Raw genomic sequence first — 14,058 nt, forward strand, 5'->3', positions numbered from 1 at the left:
TTTTTTTTTTCCTCTCCAGATATTCAGACGATTCATTATACAGTAGTCCAAATATTTTTACACTTTGACATCAACAAATTACAATTCCCATTTTTTATTCCATTTTTGGACCATCTATTTTTTTTAACACAGACACCAACCATACCATGTTTTTAGTTTCCCAATATTTTACTCAAAAAACTTCTCTCCAACATGCACATTATAATAACCACGGAACAACTAGGCCACTACTACTTCCACCCTTTACAATCATTTCACCATCTATTCAATTGTTTGCCACAAAGAAATAGAGCAAAAATATTGAAAGATGAAGACATCTTTCAAATTCTCTGCCTTCTTCTACTTCTCCATTTTCTTGATATTCCAAATATTCAGTTTCCAAATTTTTACAGTAAATTCTCAAGGCAGCACAGATTCATGCAACTCCAATCTCAACCTCAAAGGCGAACTTCTTTTCGATACAACTTCTTTCCATTGTCTTTCAGTATGGGATCAACAAGGCTACATCCTCAGAGTAATTACTTTAAATTCCCTTCTCCTTGCATTTTGAAGGAATCTAGGAGCAACGGTCTAGTTGTCTCCGTGTGACTTATAGTTAACAGGTTCGAGCCGTGGAATCAGCCATTGATGCAAGCATCATAGTAGGTTGCCTGGATCATACCCTCTTGGGGTATGACCTTTCCTCGGACCTACGTGAACACGGAATACTTTGTGCCCTTTGCCCTTCTCCTTGCATTTTCCTTAATCTCTTTGTTCTTTATTCCTTCAATTACATTAACATTAATCTCTTTTATTTTTTATTTTTTGAAGTATATGAGAACAGATACAAATGTATGGAGCTTTGTTCTCTCAGCACCAAACACAAATGCATACATAGCCATGGGATTTTCCAAAAATGGCAAAATGGTTGGCTCCACTGCAGTTGTTGGGTGGGTTAGTAATGACGGAACTGCCACTATGAAGAAGTATTTCCTCGGCGGACAATCGCCAGATGAGGTTAATGTCCTATCTCACTCATCCTTGTTTAATTATTTTTATTAATAGACAGATTTAGGACGAGTTTTGTGAGTTCAATTAATTTCGATTCAAACAATGCATACATATGCAAAAAAAATAAAGATTGCTTATGCAAGGGAAAAGGGTGAAACATCAAACATATGCGTCAGCTATAGTAATTCAAAATTTCATTCATATTATATTATACTTCATGATTATTCATAGTAAATCGTCTCCTATTTGTCCTCGATCATATTGGAATTCCAATTGGAACTATAATATAGGGTAAGTTCAAACCATAATCAAAAGCAGAGATGTAAAATTGAATTTTTTTTCCTGAAGTATTTTAAATTTTGATACGTAGAATTCACAAAGTACATGCTGAAGCTCTGCTAAAGTCAAAGGTAAATATAAGACGATTTGCTAATTACTATAATATGAATGACCTAAAATATAATGGATGGTATGATTAAGATGAGTGTTTCATATAGTAGAGAGATAATTTTAAGCGTTCCAAAATTTTAGAATATATACATGCAATAAGATCATTTATTAATTTAGATCCTGAATTTGTCCATGTTACTTTTATCTATTAATAGTAAATTTTGATCAATTTTAATAAGAAAATAAAATTTTCCGAGCAGGTTTTACCTGATGAGGGAAACCTCCAGCTAGTCAACTTTACATCCTCCGTCGTAGCAGAGGATTCCAGAATCTATATGGCTTTTCAGTTGAATACTGAAATGCCCAGCAATCGGCTCATCTACTCCGTCGGACCGACGGGAATGCTGCCGTCCGCCGCCGATTTCCGACTGACGGAACACCAGGATCAAATCTCCACTTCCTTGAATTACAATTCAGGTCAGTGAAAAATTATTACTCTTGTAGAAAAACTACTAGGTTTGTTATTGTTATTTAAAATCATAAGAGAGTTGAGAATTTAAAAAGAGAAAATATGAAAATATTCGAATAATTTAACTTGATTTATCAACTGAATATAACCACACAAATATAATTATGCGCTAAAATTTAAAATTTTAAGAGAATTCGTGTTAAATATTGAAATGACCAAAATAAATTCAACTATATGAATTTAGAAGGGATTGATACGTCCGTAAGTGGTTAGTTTTCTTCCAATATTTGATATGTAATTCCATATTTAAAACTTGTAAAAAATTTAAAAGCCACACCTTCATAAGTTGGTTAGTGTTAGCTGGTATTGCATGTTTATTGCGAACTCTCGTAGGATTTAGTAATTTTTTATACATAAATTTATGTATTGTGTTAGAAATACTGGATTCAATTAAATTCGGTACGACAGATTATATTAGGGTTGTTCATTCGGATCGGATATCCGAAATCCGAACCGATCCATTCAATTTCGGATTTCGGATTGGATCGGATTTCAGATTATGTTTATTAAAATTTTGGATTTCGGATTGGTATATTTTAATCCGATCCGAAATCCGAAATCCGAAATTATTAGGGCATGTATAAATACTACACTTTAATTTCGGTTAATCAGTACTTCCTTTACATCTTCCTCCAAGTTATTACCTTTACAATTGCTAGATTTAGCTATATTGTCACCATAGTACTCTCACAATTGCATAAACATGAATTTTTAAAGAAAATATACATATTAGTTTGCAATTTTGAGGCATAATAATACGATCTAAAATCTGATCCGATCCAAACTTTGAAATCCGATCTGATCCGATATAATTCGGATCGGATTCAAATTGCATTTTCTAGAATCCGAAATCCGAAATCCGAATCTGAAATGTGCGAAATCCGATCTGATCCGCGCACCGCCCTAGACTATATCCAACGTAATGGCGGGTGGGTTCCACGTATGGCAGCTTCTAATGAAGGCAACCATAATATTATCAAAGAGTAAGAAGATAGTCGCTACGCACCAACGAATGTATCAACTACTTTATACTATAAAATATAAATAAAGTACTATTAAACTAAACATACGTAGCTTTTAGTAGTTTTTACGCCATTGAATTGGAAAGTCAGGCCAATGATGTTCGTTAAGTTTTCTTAAGAAAAATGGTAATAAATGGCTAATTGCTTTTATATGTATTTGCCAACGCTTGCAATTTACATAATATCATTCAATCAAGTATTTCTTGAAACCAAAAAAATAGTTGAGATCTCACTACTAAACTAAATTTGTATTTTAATTTCTTTAAGACAAAGCAAATCTTAATTTGGAAAGAAGAAAAATCCGTACTACCCACAATACATTATGTAGCAGTAATCCAACTTGTTTTAAGTGTCCAAAGTTCACATGATTTCCATAACAGACGCAATGTTCTTATTGATACCAAAACAAGAAAATGCTAGGCCCTGCCCAGGTATAAATAACAATATCTTAGGTTGAATTCCGCCTATATAGTGCATTTGATACTAGGTTAAGATATAAATGATACGCGATGATGTTCCTATCAATTTGTTTGTACTTCGACTATATATTCTATTAGGTACTTGCTACCTCAAACCAACACAAGTATCAGGTAATTAACTCCGTCAACCAAATTTTACACAAATAAGAAGAAATTACCTAGCGTTTTCGTCTCTATTGAGTTTTGCACCTTGTTCTCCTGTCATTTTCACCCGCTAGATCTATTACTTTATGTTTTTTACTAATTTCAGATATTAATAAAATCGTCTAAAGTATGTCAATTGAAGGTGTTCTTGACATTTTGTGTGCTTGTGCTCAGGGGCGGATCTACCGTACGAAATGCAGGTTCACGTGAACCTAGTAACTTTTACCAAAATGTATTTGTGTTAAAATTTTCACTAAATATTTATAAATACTTGACATAAACCAATTATTATTGTAAATTTACTTAGGAACCTATAAGTTTCAAATTCTGAATTCGCCTCTGCTTGTGCTGTTGCAAAACAGGTCAAAGTGAAAAAAGTACACCTTATGCAAATCTGAGAAGAAGCCATGGACTTTTAAACATGTTTGGCTGGGCTATTTTCATGCCAATTGGAGTCATGGTAGCAAGATACTTGAGACAATATGATCCAATCTGGTTTTATGCTCACACCACCATTCAATCATTAGGGTTCATCCTCGGATTTGCTGGTGTTATCAGTGGGCTCGTTCTCAATAATCGTCTGCAGAACAATGTCAATAGACACAAAGGCATTGGCATCTTCATTCTTGTTCTTGGTTGTTTGCAGGTTTGTCACTTCTATACTATATATATTTTAGTGAAATAGTTAAACTTCTATGTACTGTCACTCACTATTAGGGCTGTCAAATTTGGTCCAAGACTAAATGATCTGTCCAACCCGTCCAAGGTTGGAATGGTTATTGACCCGCCTAAGGTTGGGATGGTTATTGATATGATCCGTCAATTTATTAAACTCAGCTCATCTTGACTCAATCCATCTTACTGATTCTTAGCCCAATTTGATCAATGAATAACTTTGCCAAAATATTTTAGAAATAATTTTTTTTTGTTTGATATGTTATATATGTCCATAACAAAAGAAAAATAAAAGTCTTAATTTTGTAATTATACAATTCATAGAAGATAACACATATTAATTAAAGCTCAGTAAGAATTTGGCAGATTGGGCTATGACCCAAAATTTAGCTCATTTTGACTCAGCTTATCTCAGCCCAAGCAACTTTAGAGCAAATTAATGACCCACCTATTTTGATCAGCCCAAAATAGGCCAACCCACAATTTGACACCCCTACTCACTACAAAGTCACTTAGAAAACTCAGCCCATTTTGACCCATCCAAAATTGGGTCAGCCCACCCATTTGATACCCCTACTTAAGGCTGTATTGTGGTCCGGACCAAATGAGTGGAATCGGCCCACTGCGGTCCTAAGTCCACATGGTCTCGAGCTAAATGGTCAGGGCCCACGGGCCTAAACAGGCTTTTTCATTCCGGGCTATTTTTTTTAATTTTTTTTATCTAAGGCAATTTCTTGTAAACTATATATGTATATACTAATATAAATTGTTTATATATATATATATATATATATAGCTTAAACAACAACAACAACAACAACGACCCAGTATAATCCCACAAGTGGGGTCTGGGAGGGTAATATGTACGCAGACCTTACCCCTACCCCGAAGGGTAGAGAGGCTGTTTCCAGGAGACCCTCGGCTCAAAAAAGCAATAGGAGATGATATATTAGTACCATAAAAATGCGTAATAAAAATAACAACAATATATAAGAGATACGAAATATGAAATACAGGACACGAAATACGAAATACGAAATAGATGGCTGGTATAGTACAACTAGAAGGTAAAGCCCTGCATCAATAGACGACCACTGACATTCCTAGTCTAACTCCTAACTAGATAGTCTCTATCACTTGTGCTGTAGAAATATTCACACTCTCCCCTAACCTACAACCTTAATGCTCGACCTCCATAATTCCCTATCAAGGGCCATGTCCTCAGTAATCCTAAGTCGCGCCATGTCCTGTCTGATCACCTCTCCCCAATACTTCTTAGGTCTCCCTCTACCTCTCCGCGTGCCCACTACAGCCAGTCGCTCACACCTCCTCACCGGTGCATCAGTGCTCCTCCTCTGAATGTGCCCAAACCATCTGAGTCTTACTTCCCGCATCTTGTCCTCCATGGGGGCCACACCCACCTTCTCTCGAATATCTGCATTCCTAATCTTATCCATCCTTGTATGCCCGCACATCCACCTCAACATCCTCATCTCTGCTACTTTCATCTTCTGGGTGTGTGAGTTCTTTACCGGCCAACATTCAGTTCCATACAACATGGCAGGCCTAACCACTGCTCTATAAAACTTACCTCTTAGTAACGGTGGCACTTATTACCTTTTATATAATATATAGCTTATATATCATATATATATATATATTGCCTTATACATATATATATAGTTTATATGTATTAGATATATAATATATATACTATATCAATTTAAACACAGAATAAATTGCAAAGAAATATTCAAGGGAATGTCTTATAATTTTTATTATTTCGACATTAACAAAAAATGACAATATCTTTCTTAGTCTTCCTCCCCCAATGGAATGAGCACAACAAGGTACTAATACCAATCATTAAAAGGAAAAAAAAAACTAAGGAAGATGTGCCAAAATACTAGTTACATATTAGTCTATGTATTATCTCTAACAAATCACCAACTTCACAATTTTTCACGAAATTACAATTATAAAATAAGCAATTATAGAAGAAAATTAGAGATAGATTGATGAATTTGTGAGTAAAAATGAAAAAATGAGGGGTATTTATAGTTGAGAATAGGGAAAAAGTGTAATTATAAAAAATTTGGGGTTAAAACAAAGTTTGGGGACCAAATGACTATTTTTTAAAGTGTCAAACGGCTAAAAATGAATGCCAACGGCTAGATTTTAAAAATCTAACAGTTGCCTATTTTTTTAATTTTTTTTTTAAAATAGCCGTTGGGCCCGGTTGAACCGGCTCAGGCCCACCTGCCGGTCCCGGGCTAAACGGTCCCGCGCTCATGGGCTTTTTGGGAAGGACCAGCCCGCTATGAGATTTTGCACCACTCGAGACCGGCCCGTTTGAACCAGCCCATTTGGCCCGTTTGACCCGATTGGCACGCGGGCCCGGCCCACAATACACCCTTACCCCTGCTCACTATAAAGTCAACTAGTAGCGGACAACTTACTATAATACGAAGCAGACGACTTACTATAAACATGTTAATTGGTATTCATTTTGGTTTCTTCTTTTATTATGTAGGTTATTGCACTTTTGGCTAGACCAGACAAGTCATCAAAAGTAAGAAAATATTGGAATTGGTATCACTATATTACAGGGAGAGTTTTGATAATGTTGGCAACAGTAAATGTTTTCTATGGTATCCATTTAGGAAATGCAGGAAGTTCTTGGAAGGCTGGTTTTGCTGTTGTTTTGGTTATATTTCTCATCACTGCTGCTTTGTTTGAGATCAGGATGTGGAAGAGAAAATAGAAATTTATGCTTCATTCATGTAATATTTTTGTTTATTTTTCTTGTTTTGATGATTTTCCTTTGTATTTTCTCTACACTGCATTGCATAAAACCAACCCCCCTCCCCCCCAACCCAATTTTTAAGAATTTAAGTTTTATATATTCAATATTTACACGATCGATGTAATTTGATTACTTTTTTCTCAATTACAGAAAATCAGACCCGATTTATGAGAATCCAAAGAAAACGTGTATTAATCTCTACATTATTAGTTGCATATATTTCACTTATTTTATAAGAGTTTTTCCATGTGTTCGGATTTCTAAGAAAGTTTAATGATTGTTGATAATTAATTTTATTGATGGTCATTAAACTTTTGTGTTTGTTACCTAAAAGTTACTTTTTTTGTTACATAAAAATTATTTAACTTTGTGTTCATTACTCAAAATAACTTTTCTTTCTTTTGTTACACAAAAATCATTTTACTTTGCTCTAATTATTACAAAAACCACATTTGCCAGAGTTTATAATATTTTTATTTGAAAAGTCTATTATGCTCTTGATATTATATAAATCTTCATATTTATTTAATACCTTCTATATTATATACTATATCATATATTTTTACCTAGGTAATTTATTTATAACTAAAATAACTTAATATTATTTTGTGTATTATTTTTATAATATATTCGTACATTTAATTTTTTCTTAACTGATTTTGTTTTTAAATTTTACTTGTGTTTATAAAATCTTGGCAAAGTGATTATCTTGTCAAAGTGATTATCGTGTCAAAGTAAAATCTTTATTTTGTTACACAAAAATTATTTTGCTATGCTCTAGTTATCACAATATCACTTTAAACTTTAACCTGAAAAGTCTATTATGCCCTTAATATTATAAATTTTCCAATTTATGTAATACATTCTATATTATTGTCACGACACAAATCCTCCCTCAGTGAAATATCGTGACGACACTTAGTCTCTACGACTAGGTAAACCTAACACCTGTGGAATAATAAAAATGAAAGCATAAATTTAACAACTAACTGCAACAGACAATTTAATAATTGATATAAGTGTCGCTCGGCAAGTACAATAACCAACTCTAGAATATACACAAAATTTCCCCAAGATCCGGAACATCATAAGTCACAAGCTTCTAAGAATTTGTCTAACTGTTTTCTATACATCAATAACTAGAAGAAGTAAATGAGGAACAACATAAAATGGATGGATGGGGACTTCGAGATCTGCGGACACAGGCAGATATACCTTGAAGTCTCCGGAGCAGCAACAAGTACGTAACTAATAGCAGGGCTGATAAGAGGTAGCTGGATCTGCACACGAAACAAGTGCAGAATTGTAGAATGAGTACACCACAACTGTACCCAGTAAGTGTCAAACCTAACCTCGGTCGAGTAATGATGAGGTTAGGTCAGAGCCTTACTGGTATATATAAATTAAATAAGGCAGAATAAAAATATCGCAGTGTAATAAGAGACTGGAATTTAACAAATAGGAAAATACAGAAGAATAACAGTACAGTACACAGGGGTAAAACAACAGGGGATCTCTCGAGATACCGTCTCGTAGTCCCAAAAGTAAATATGTAGGGGATCTCCTAGGATACCGTCCTATAGTCCCAAAGTAAATACGCAGGAGGATCTCCTGTGATACCGTCTCGTAGTCCCAAAGTAAATATGCAGCTCAAAACAATGGAAATAATAGGTACAACAAGAAAATCCTACAATTTAGACTAAGTACACGTTAAGGAAGAACAGAAAAATCCACTAAGTATGCTGCACAGAGTTCAGATAAGCATTTAAAACAGGTAGACATGTGATTTTAGGCTAAACATGGTAACTACACATGCTAGTATAACTCAAGTAAGATGAAACAAGTTATTACTCAGTAAAAATCGGGTTTTACAACAAAAAACCCGTGTACGCACTCGTCACCTCACGTACATGATGATCACATATCACATCGGCACCAAATCCTAAGGGGAGTTCTCCCCCTCTCCCCCCTCCCTCCACAAGGTTAGGCAAGCCACCTACCTCGAACCAAGCTCAATCAATCGGTAATAATGCCTTTTCCATGATTTTCCAAACCCGAGTGGCCCAAATCTAGCCAAAAGCAATTACATACCATAAATACAACTATAAGAAACTAATCTAATTAATGAAATCAAGGCTTATGCAAGAAATTAGAAAATCGCCCCAAAAAGTCAATCCGAACCCACGTCTCGGAATCGGGTAAAAGTCACAAAATATAAACACCCATTCACTCACGAGTTCACTCATACCAAAATTATCCAAATCCAATATTAAAATCCGAATCAAAGCTAAAAAACTTAGTTGAAAAACTTCTCCCATTTTTCCTAAATTTCTCAAGCAAATTCCTTAATTGAATGATGAAATCAACTATAGATTAGTGGAATATAACCATAAATGAGGTAAGAATCGTTATCCAAAAACCTTCTCTGAAAATCCTTCAAATAATCGCCCAAATACGAGCTCTCAAGGTCCCAAAATAAAAATGAGATCAAACTCTCGAAATCCCTCTTTCCTGCCAACCGATCTTCGCACCTGCGTCCTTTAGTCGCACATGCGACGCTGCACCTATGTAAATTCCATAGCAGGGGCGGAAATAACTTAAGAGGGCTGGGTCCGCTTCTGCGACAAAAGGGCCGCACATGTGAGTGCGCGCCTGCGGACGTTTGTCAGCGTCTGAGGTCTTCTCCGCACCTGCGGGTCATTAAGCGCACTTGCGGGCATCGCATCTGCGGTATTTCCCTCGCACCTGCGACCGTTGACCATTTGCTCCAAATCCGCTTCTGCGCTTTACCTCACGCATGTACGTGCCCGCACCTGCCGTCATCCCGCCGCAAGTGCGAAAACACGAGAAGTTGAAAAACTTTAGTAGTCCTCCCTGTCACACCTCTTTTTTCACTACACCCCGGAAGAGAGTATATAAGGGAGTTTTTTCCAACTTAAAGTGACAATCGAAACGAGATCATTTTATTAAAAATTCAGAGTCGCCACTTGGGATAATTTATGGTGTCCCAAGTCACCGGTTTAGAATCCCGAATCGAGGAAAAGATTGACTCTATTTTACAGTCCGCGAACACAGAAATCCGGGTAAGGAATTCTGTTAACCAGGGAGAAGGTGTTAGGCATTCCCGAGTTCCGTGGTTCTAGCACGGTCGCTCAACTGTTATAATTTGCCTATTATCTGATTTTAATACATGTTTTAGCATATGATACATTTTTAACTTATTAGCCTCTTTTAATTAATTTTAGGAAGATTCAACGTTATCTAAAACACATCTTGAACCACGCCACATGAAATGCACCCGCGGTCCCCGACACATTTTATTTAACGTTGTTGAGATTTGGATTTGGGTCACATGAAATGCACACCCGAGTTTAGGAAGGTAAATTATTAACTAGCGCGCCTAAAGCAAGCCACGCATTTGAATTATTTTCCTAATCTTTAAGATTGTTATAAGGCCAAATTTATGAACAAGATATTATTGGGGCCAAGGACTAGCTGAAATATCGAAATTACAAACAGGAACCTCGAATCTATACCGGAGAACTCGAAACCCCAATCTTTCTCAGTTAAACTAGGACCTCCAACTAAGTGACAAAGCACACCCTTTAAGATCTCATTTAAGATATTGGAAAACAAATGCCTCCGTAAATAGGCAGGAACGCTATCTCCCAAATACCCATCATAAATAGCAAAAAGTCCTAGTTCACGTCCTTGCAACTGGACGAACTTAGCAACATGGAAATCCTCTATGGGATGACTAGCTTTCCCCTTAACCAGGCACGTCAAAATTGATTCTTCTTACTGGTAATGAGCGTGGTCGGAAAGTACCTTAGTTCACTGATAATTTCGAAGTTAGAGCTCAATTTTAGAAGCTACAATTGGACAAGATTGGTGGTTGCAATTTGGCTCCAGTAATTGATTTGTACATGCAGGCAATTTCAAGACAAGTTTTGAGAGGCTCAATCAACTTACTCTCTTCAAGGACCTTGAACACATTCACTTCGGAAAACTACTAACATCCGCAACCAATCAGCTTCGATTTCAATTTGGAGTTCATTTACTAACAATCAACAAAACCAACAGACCAATCGTCTTTTATGGTTGATGTGCCGTTTTTTTTTTTTAGTCTAGATCTAGGAATTGAAAATTTAGGGTAGAGTTTTTATAATTGGGTATTTTATATGGAAGTGAGAAGGGATGATGACCATTGGATTAGAAAAAAATAGATGGCTAGTATTAAATCTTGCACTTAAATGGGCTAATGGGTTGGGAAGAATGGGCTAAGGGTAATTGGGTTGGATCATGTCTTTTTTATGTCTCAATTTTGGGCTAAGAAGACTCCAAAATTATTATTCAAAACTATAGCTAAATTCCTTTAATATAAGATAACTATACTACATGATGCAAAAGCAAATTCTAATTAATTAAACTAAACTATATTAAAACATGAAACTATTATATATTTTTTGTATTTTTCAAGATTATATAAAGATAAAAATAAGGTACATTATTTGTATTTTTTTTTACTTTATGAAAGGTACATAAAATAAAATATTTTTGTAATTTTCATTTTCTTGTAATAAAATAAAGTAAAAAAGTCAAAATTAGTTGAAATAACAATATTAGACCTAAATTAAATATTTACATGCTAAAATATATAAAATCTTGGGGAGGGTCAAAAATCACATGTCTACACTCTCAAGTCCAAAATGAATCCGAAAATGATCCGAAACACACCCGACTCCCCCGGGACCTCAACCAAATATACCAACAAGTCCTAAAACACTATACGAGCTTAGTCGAGCCCTCAAATCACATCAAACAACGCTAAAAACACGAATCACCCTCCAATTCAAACTTAATGAACTTTGAAACTTCAAACTTCTACAACCGATGTTGAAACCTATCAAATCACGTCCGGTTGACCCCAAATTTTGCATACAAGTCATAATTGACATTACAGACCTACTCCAACTTCTGAAATCAGAATCCGACCCAGAAATCAAAAAGTCCACTTCCAGTTAAAATCTCCAAAAAATTAATTTTCGACATTTCAAGCCTAATTCAGCTGCAGACCTCCAAAACCCAATCCGGACGCGCTCCTAAGTCCAAAATCACCCAATGGAGCTAACAGAACCGACGAAACTCTATTTCGAAGTCATATTCACACAGTTCCAACTACGGCCAAAATCCTAGAACTTAAGCTTCCGTTTTAGGGACTAAGTGTCTCAAATCACTCCGAAACCACAAACAAAATCTCCCGGCAAATCACATAACTAGAAAAAATATGGGGAAAGTAGTAATTAGGGGATCAGGACTATTACTCAAAAACGACCGGCCGGGTCGTTACAATTTTATATCATGTAATATATAATATATTTTTACCAAGGAATTTTACTTGTAATTAAAATAATTTTATATTATTTTATTTATTATTTTTATAATATATTAGTACGTTTATTTTTCCCATGATACTGATTTTGTTTAATCATATTCGAGCATGAATATATTTTCAAATATGAAAACAACAAAAAAATATTTATTTAAAATAACAAAAACAGATTTGCTTAACAAATTATAGTTTTTTATAGTTAGTAAAACTCTTAATATTTTTAAAATATATTTGAGTTTAATATTAAATTTTATGCTTTATCTGTTGATATTATTTATTTGAAACCGTTAATCTGATGTGTGAGTTTACTAAATGTTGGTATTTTATTTATTGTATTAATGAATATAGCTTGATCGGTTAATCTGTGAGCTTTTATTTTATAATTCTTATTAAAAATATTTCATTAGGAGTGGTTAAGAATGTTTACTTGAGATTTGTTCATAGTAAAGTTACTGACAAATTTAATAACGGTACCAATATATTTTAAAAATTAATGTTAAGAAAAAATTGAATGTACGAACATATTATAAAAATAATAAATAAAATAATATTAAGTTATTTTAGTTATAAATAAAATACCTTGGTAACAATATATTATATAGTATATAATATAGAAGATATTACATAAATATGAAGATTTATATAATATCAAGGGCATAATAGACTTTTCAACCAAAAATATTATAAAATCTTGCAAATATGACTTTTGTGATAACTAGAGCAAAGTAAAATGATTTTTTGTAACAAAAGAAAAAAAAGTGACTTTTAAGTAATGAACACAAAGTTAAATAATTTTTACGTAACCAAAAAAAAAGTAACTTTTGGGTAACCCACACAAAAGTTCAATGACCATCAATAAAATTATCTATAATTCTATTGTTGTGTTTAGTTCCTCGTTTTTTCCTTTTTAAATAATGGTACTATTTGAGAGCTAACTTAGGCTTTTAGAAACTTGCTATCTATCGGTACAAGTCGTTTCGGCGACAATGCAATATTCAAAGTACAATCATGTCATGCATATAAAAATTCAGAAGAAAATTGGTGAACAACTATGGTGGAACTATAAAACACCAAGTAATTATTTTAGTCAATCTAAATCTTAGTGCCCAAGATTATTAATAGGAACTATCTGATGGAATAGTTGAGGTGTGCGTTGTTTATGGTCTTATCTACTTTAATAAGAAAGCGCTCTTAATTTAGTTCGATAGAAATGAGTCTCCAAAACCCGACGTCTTAGGTTCAAATCCTACGGAGCGTGATTTTTTTCTTCTTAAATCGAATTAGAATAAAATAAATTCATCCAGTATACAAAAAATAGAAATAATAAGGAAGAGTAGGATTTTTGTAGAGAATGATGGTTCGTCATAAAAGAAAAAAGGTGTGAAATTCGATTGCTTTCACTTTCATTTGAAAGCACATTACAATACTTGTATGCTTCTAGCCGAAATTTTATTAAAAATGAGGAAAAAGGAAAAATAACTTTGACATGTGTAATAAAGAAAATAAAACATTAATTTTTTTAATCAAAACTGAAGATCATGGTGGGCCACCATTTGATTCCAGAATAAGAGGATCATTTCATTAGATTTGAATAATTAGCTATTACAGCTGGGGCACCACTTGATTTGAGA

The 14,058-nt window shown here is 34.2% G+C and overlaps 1 protein-coding gene across 1 annotated transcript; it reads left to right on the forward strand.

Annotated features, from left to right (window-relative positions):
* The first annotated feature begins 229 nt into the window (after positions 1-229).
* LOC104246576 (cytochrome b561 and DOMON domain-containing protein At3g07570-like) lies at positions 230-7,199 on the forward strand. Its single transcript, XM_009802389.2, has 5 exons — positions 230-514; positions 811-996; positions 1,641-1,857; positions 3,917-4,200; positions 6,763-7,199. Exons 1-5 carry the CDS (start codon positions 308-310, stop codon positions 6,991-6,993), a joined length of 1,125 nt encoding a protein of 374 aa, XP_009800691.1. The 5' UTR covers positions 230-307; the 3' UTR covers positions 6,994-7,199.
* Positions 7,200-14,058: the final 6,859 nt, after the last annotated feature.

This window comes from Nicotiana sylvestris, chromosome 6, assembly GCF_000393655.2.
Source record: "Nicotiana sylvestris chromosome 6, ASM39365v2, whole genome shotgun sequence".
NCBI lineage: Eukaryota > Viridiplantae > Streptophyta > Magnoliopsida > Solanales > Solanaceae > Nicotiana > Nicotiana sylvestris.

What these genes read in the sequence shown, in the direction of transcription:
- LOC104246576 (XM_009802389.2), top strand. Translation starts at nt 308, where the DNA reads ATGAAGACATCTTTCAAATTCTCTGCCTTCTTCTACTTCTCCATTTTC. An exon ending in AACAAGGCTACATCCTCAGA is followed by an intron (nt 515 to 810) that starts GTAATTACTTTA and finishes TATTTTTTGAAG; the next exon opens with TATATGAGAACAGATACAAA. An exon ending in GCGGACAATCGCCAGATGAG is followed by an intron (nt 997 to 1,640) that starts GTTAATGTCCTA and finishes TTTTCCGAGCAG; the next exon opens with GTTTTACCTGATGAGGGAAA.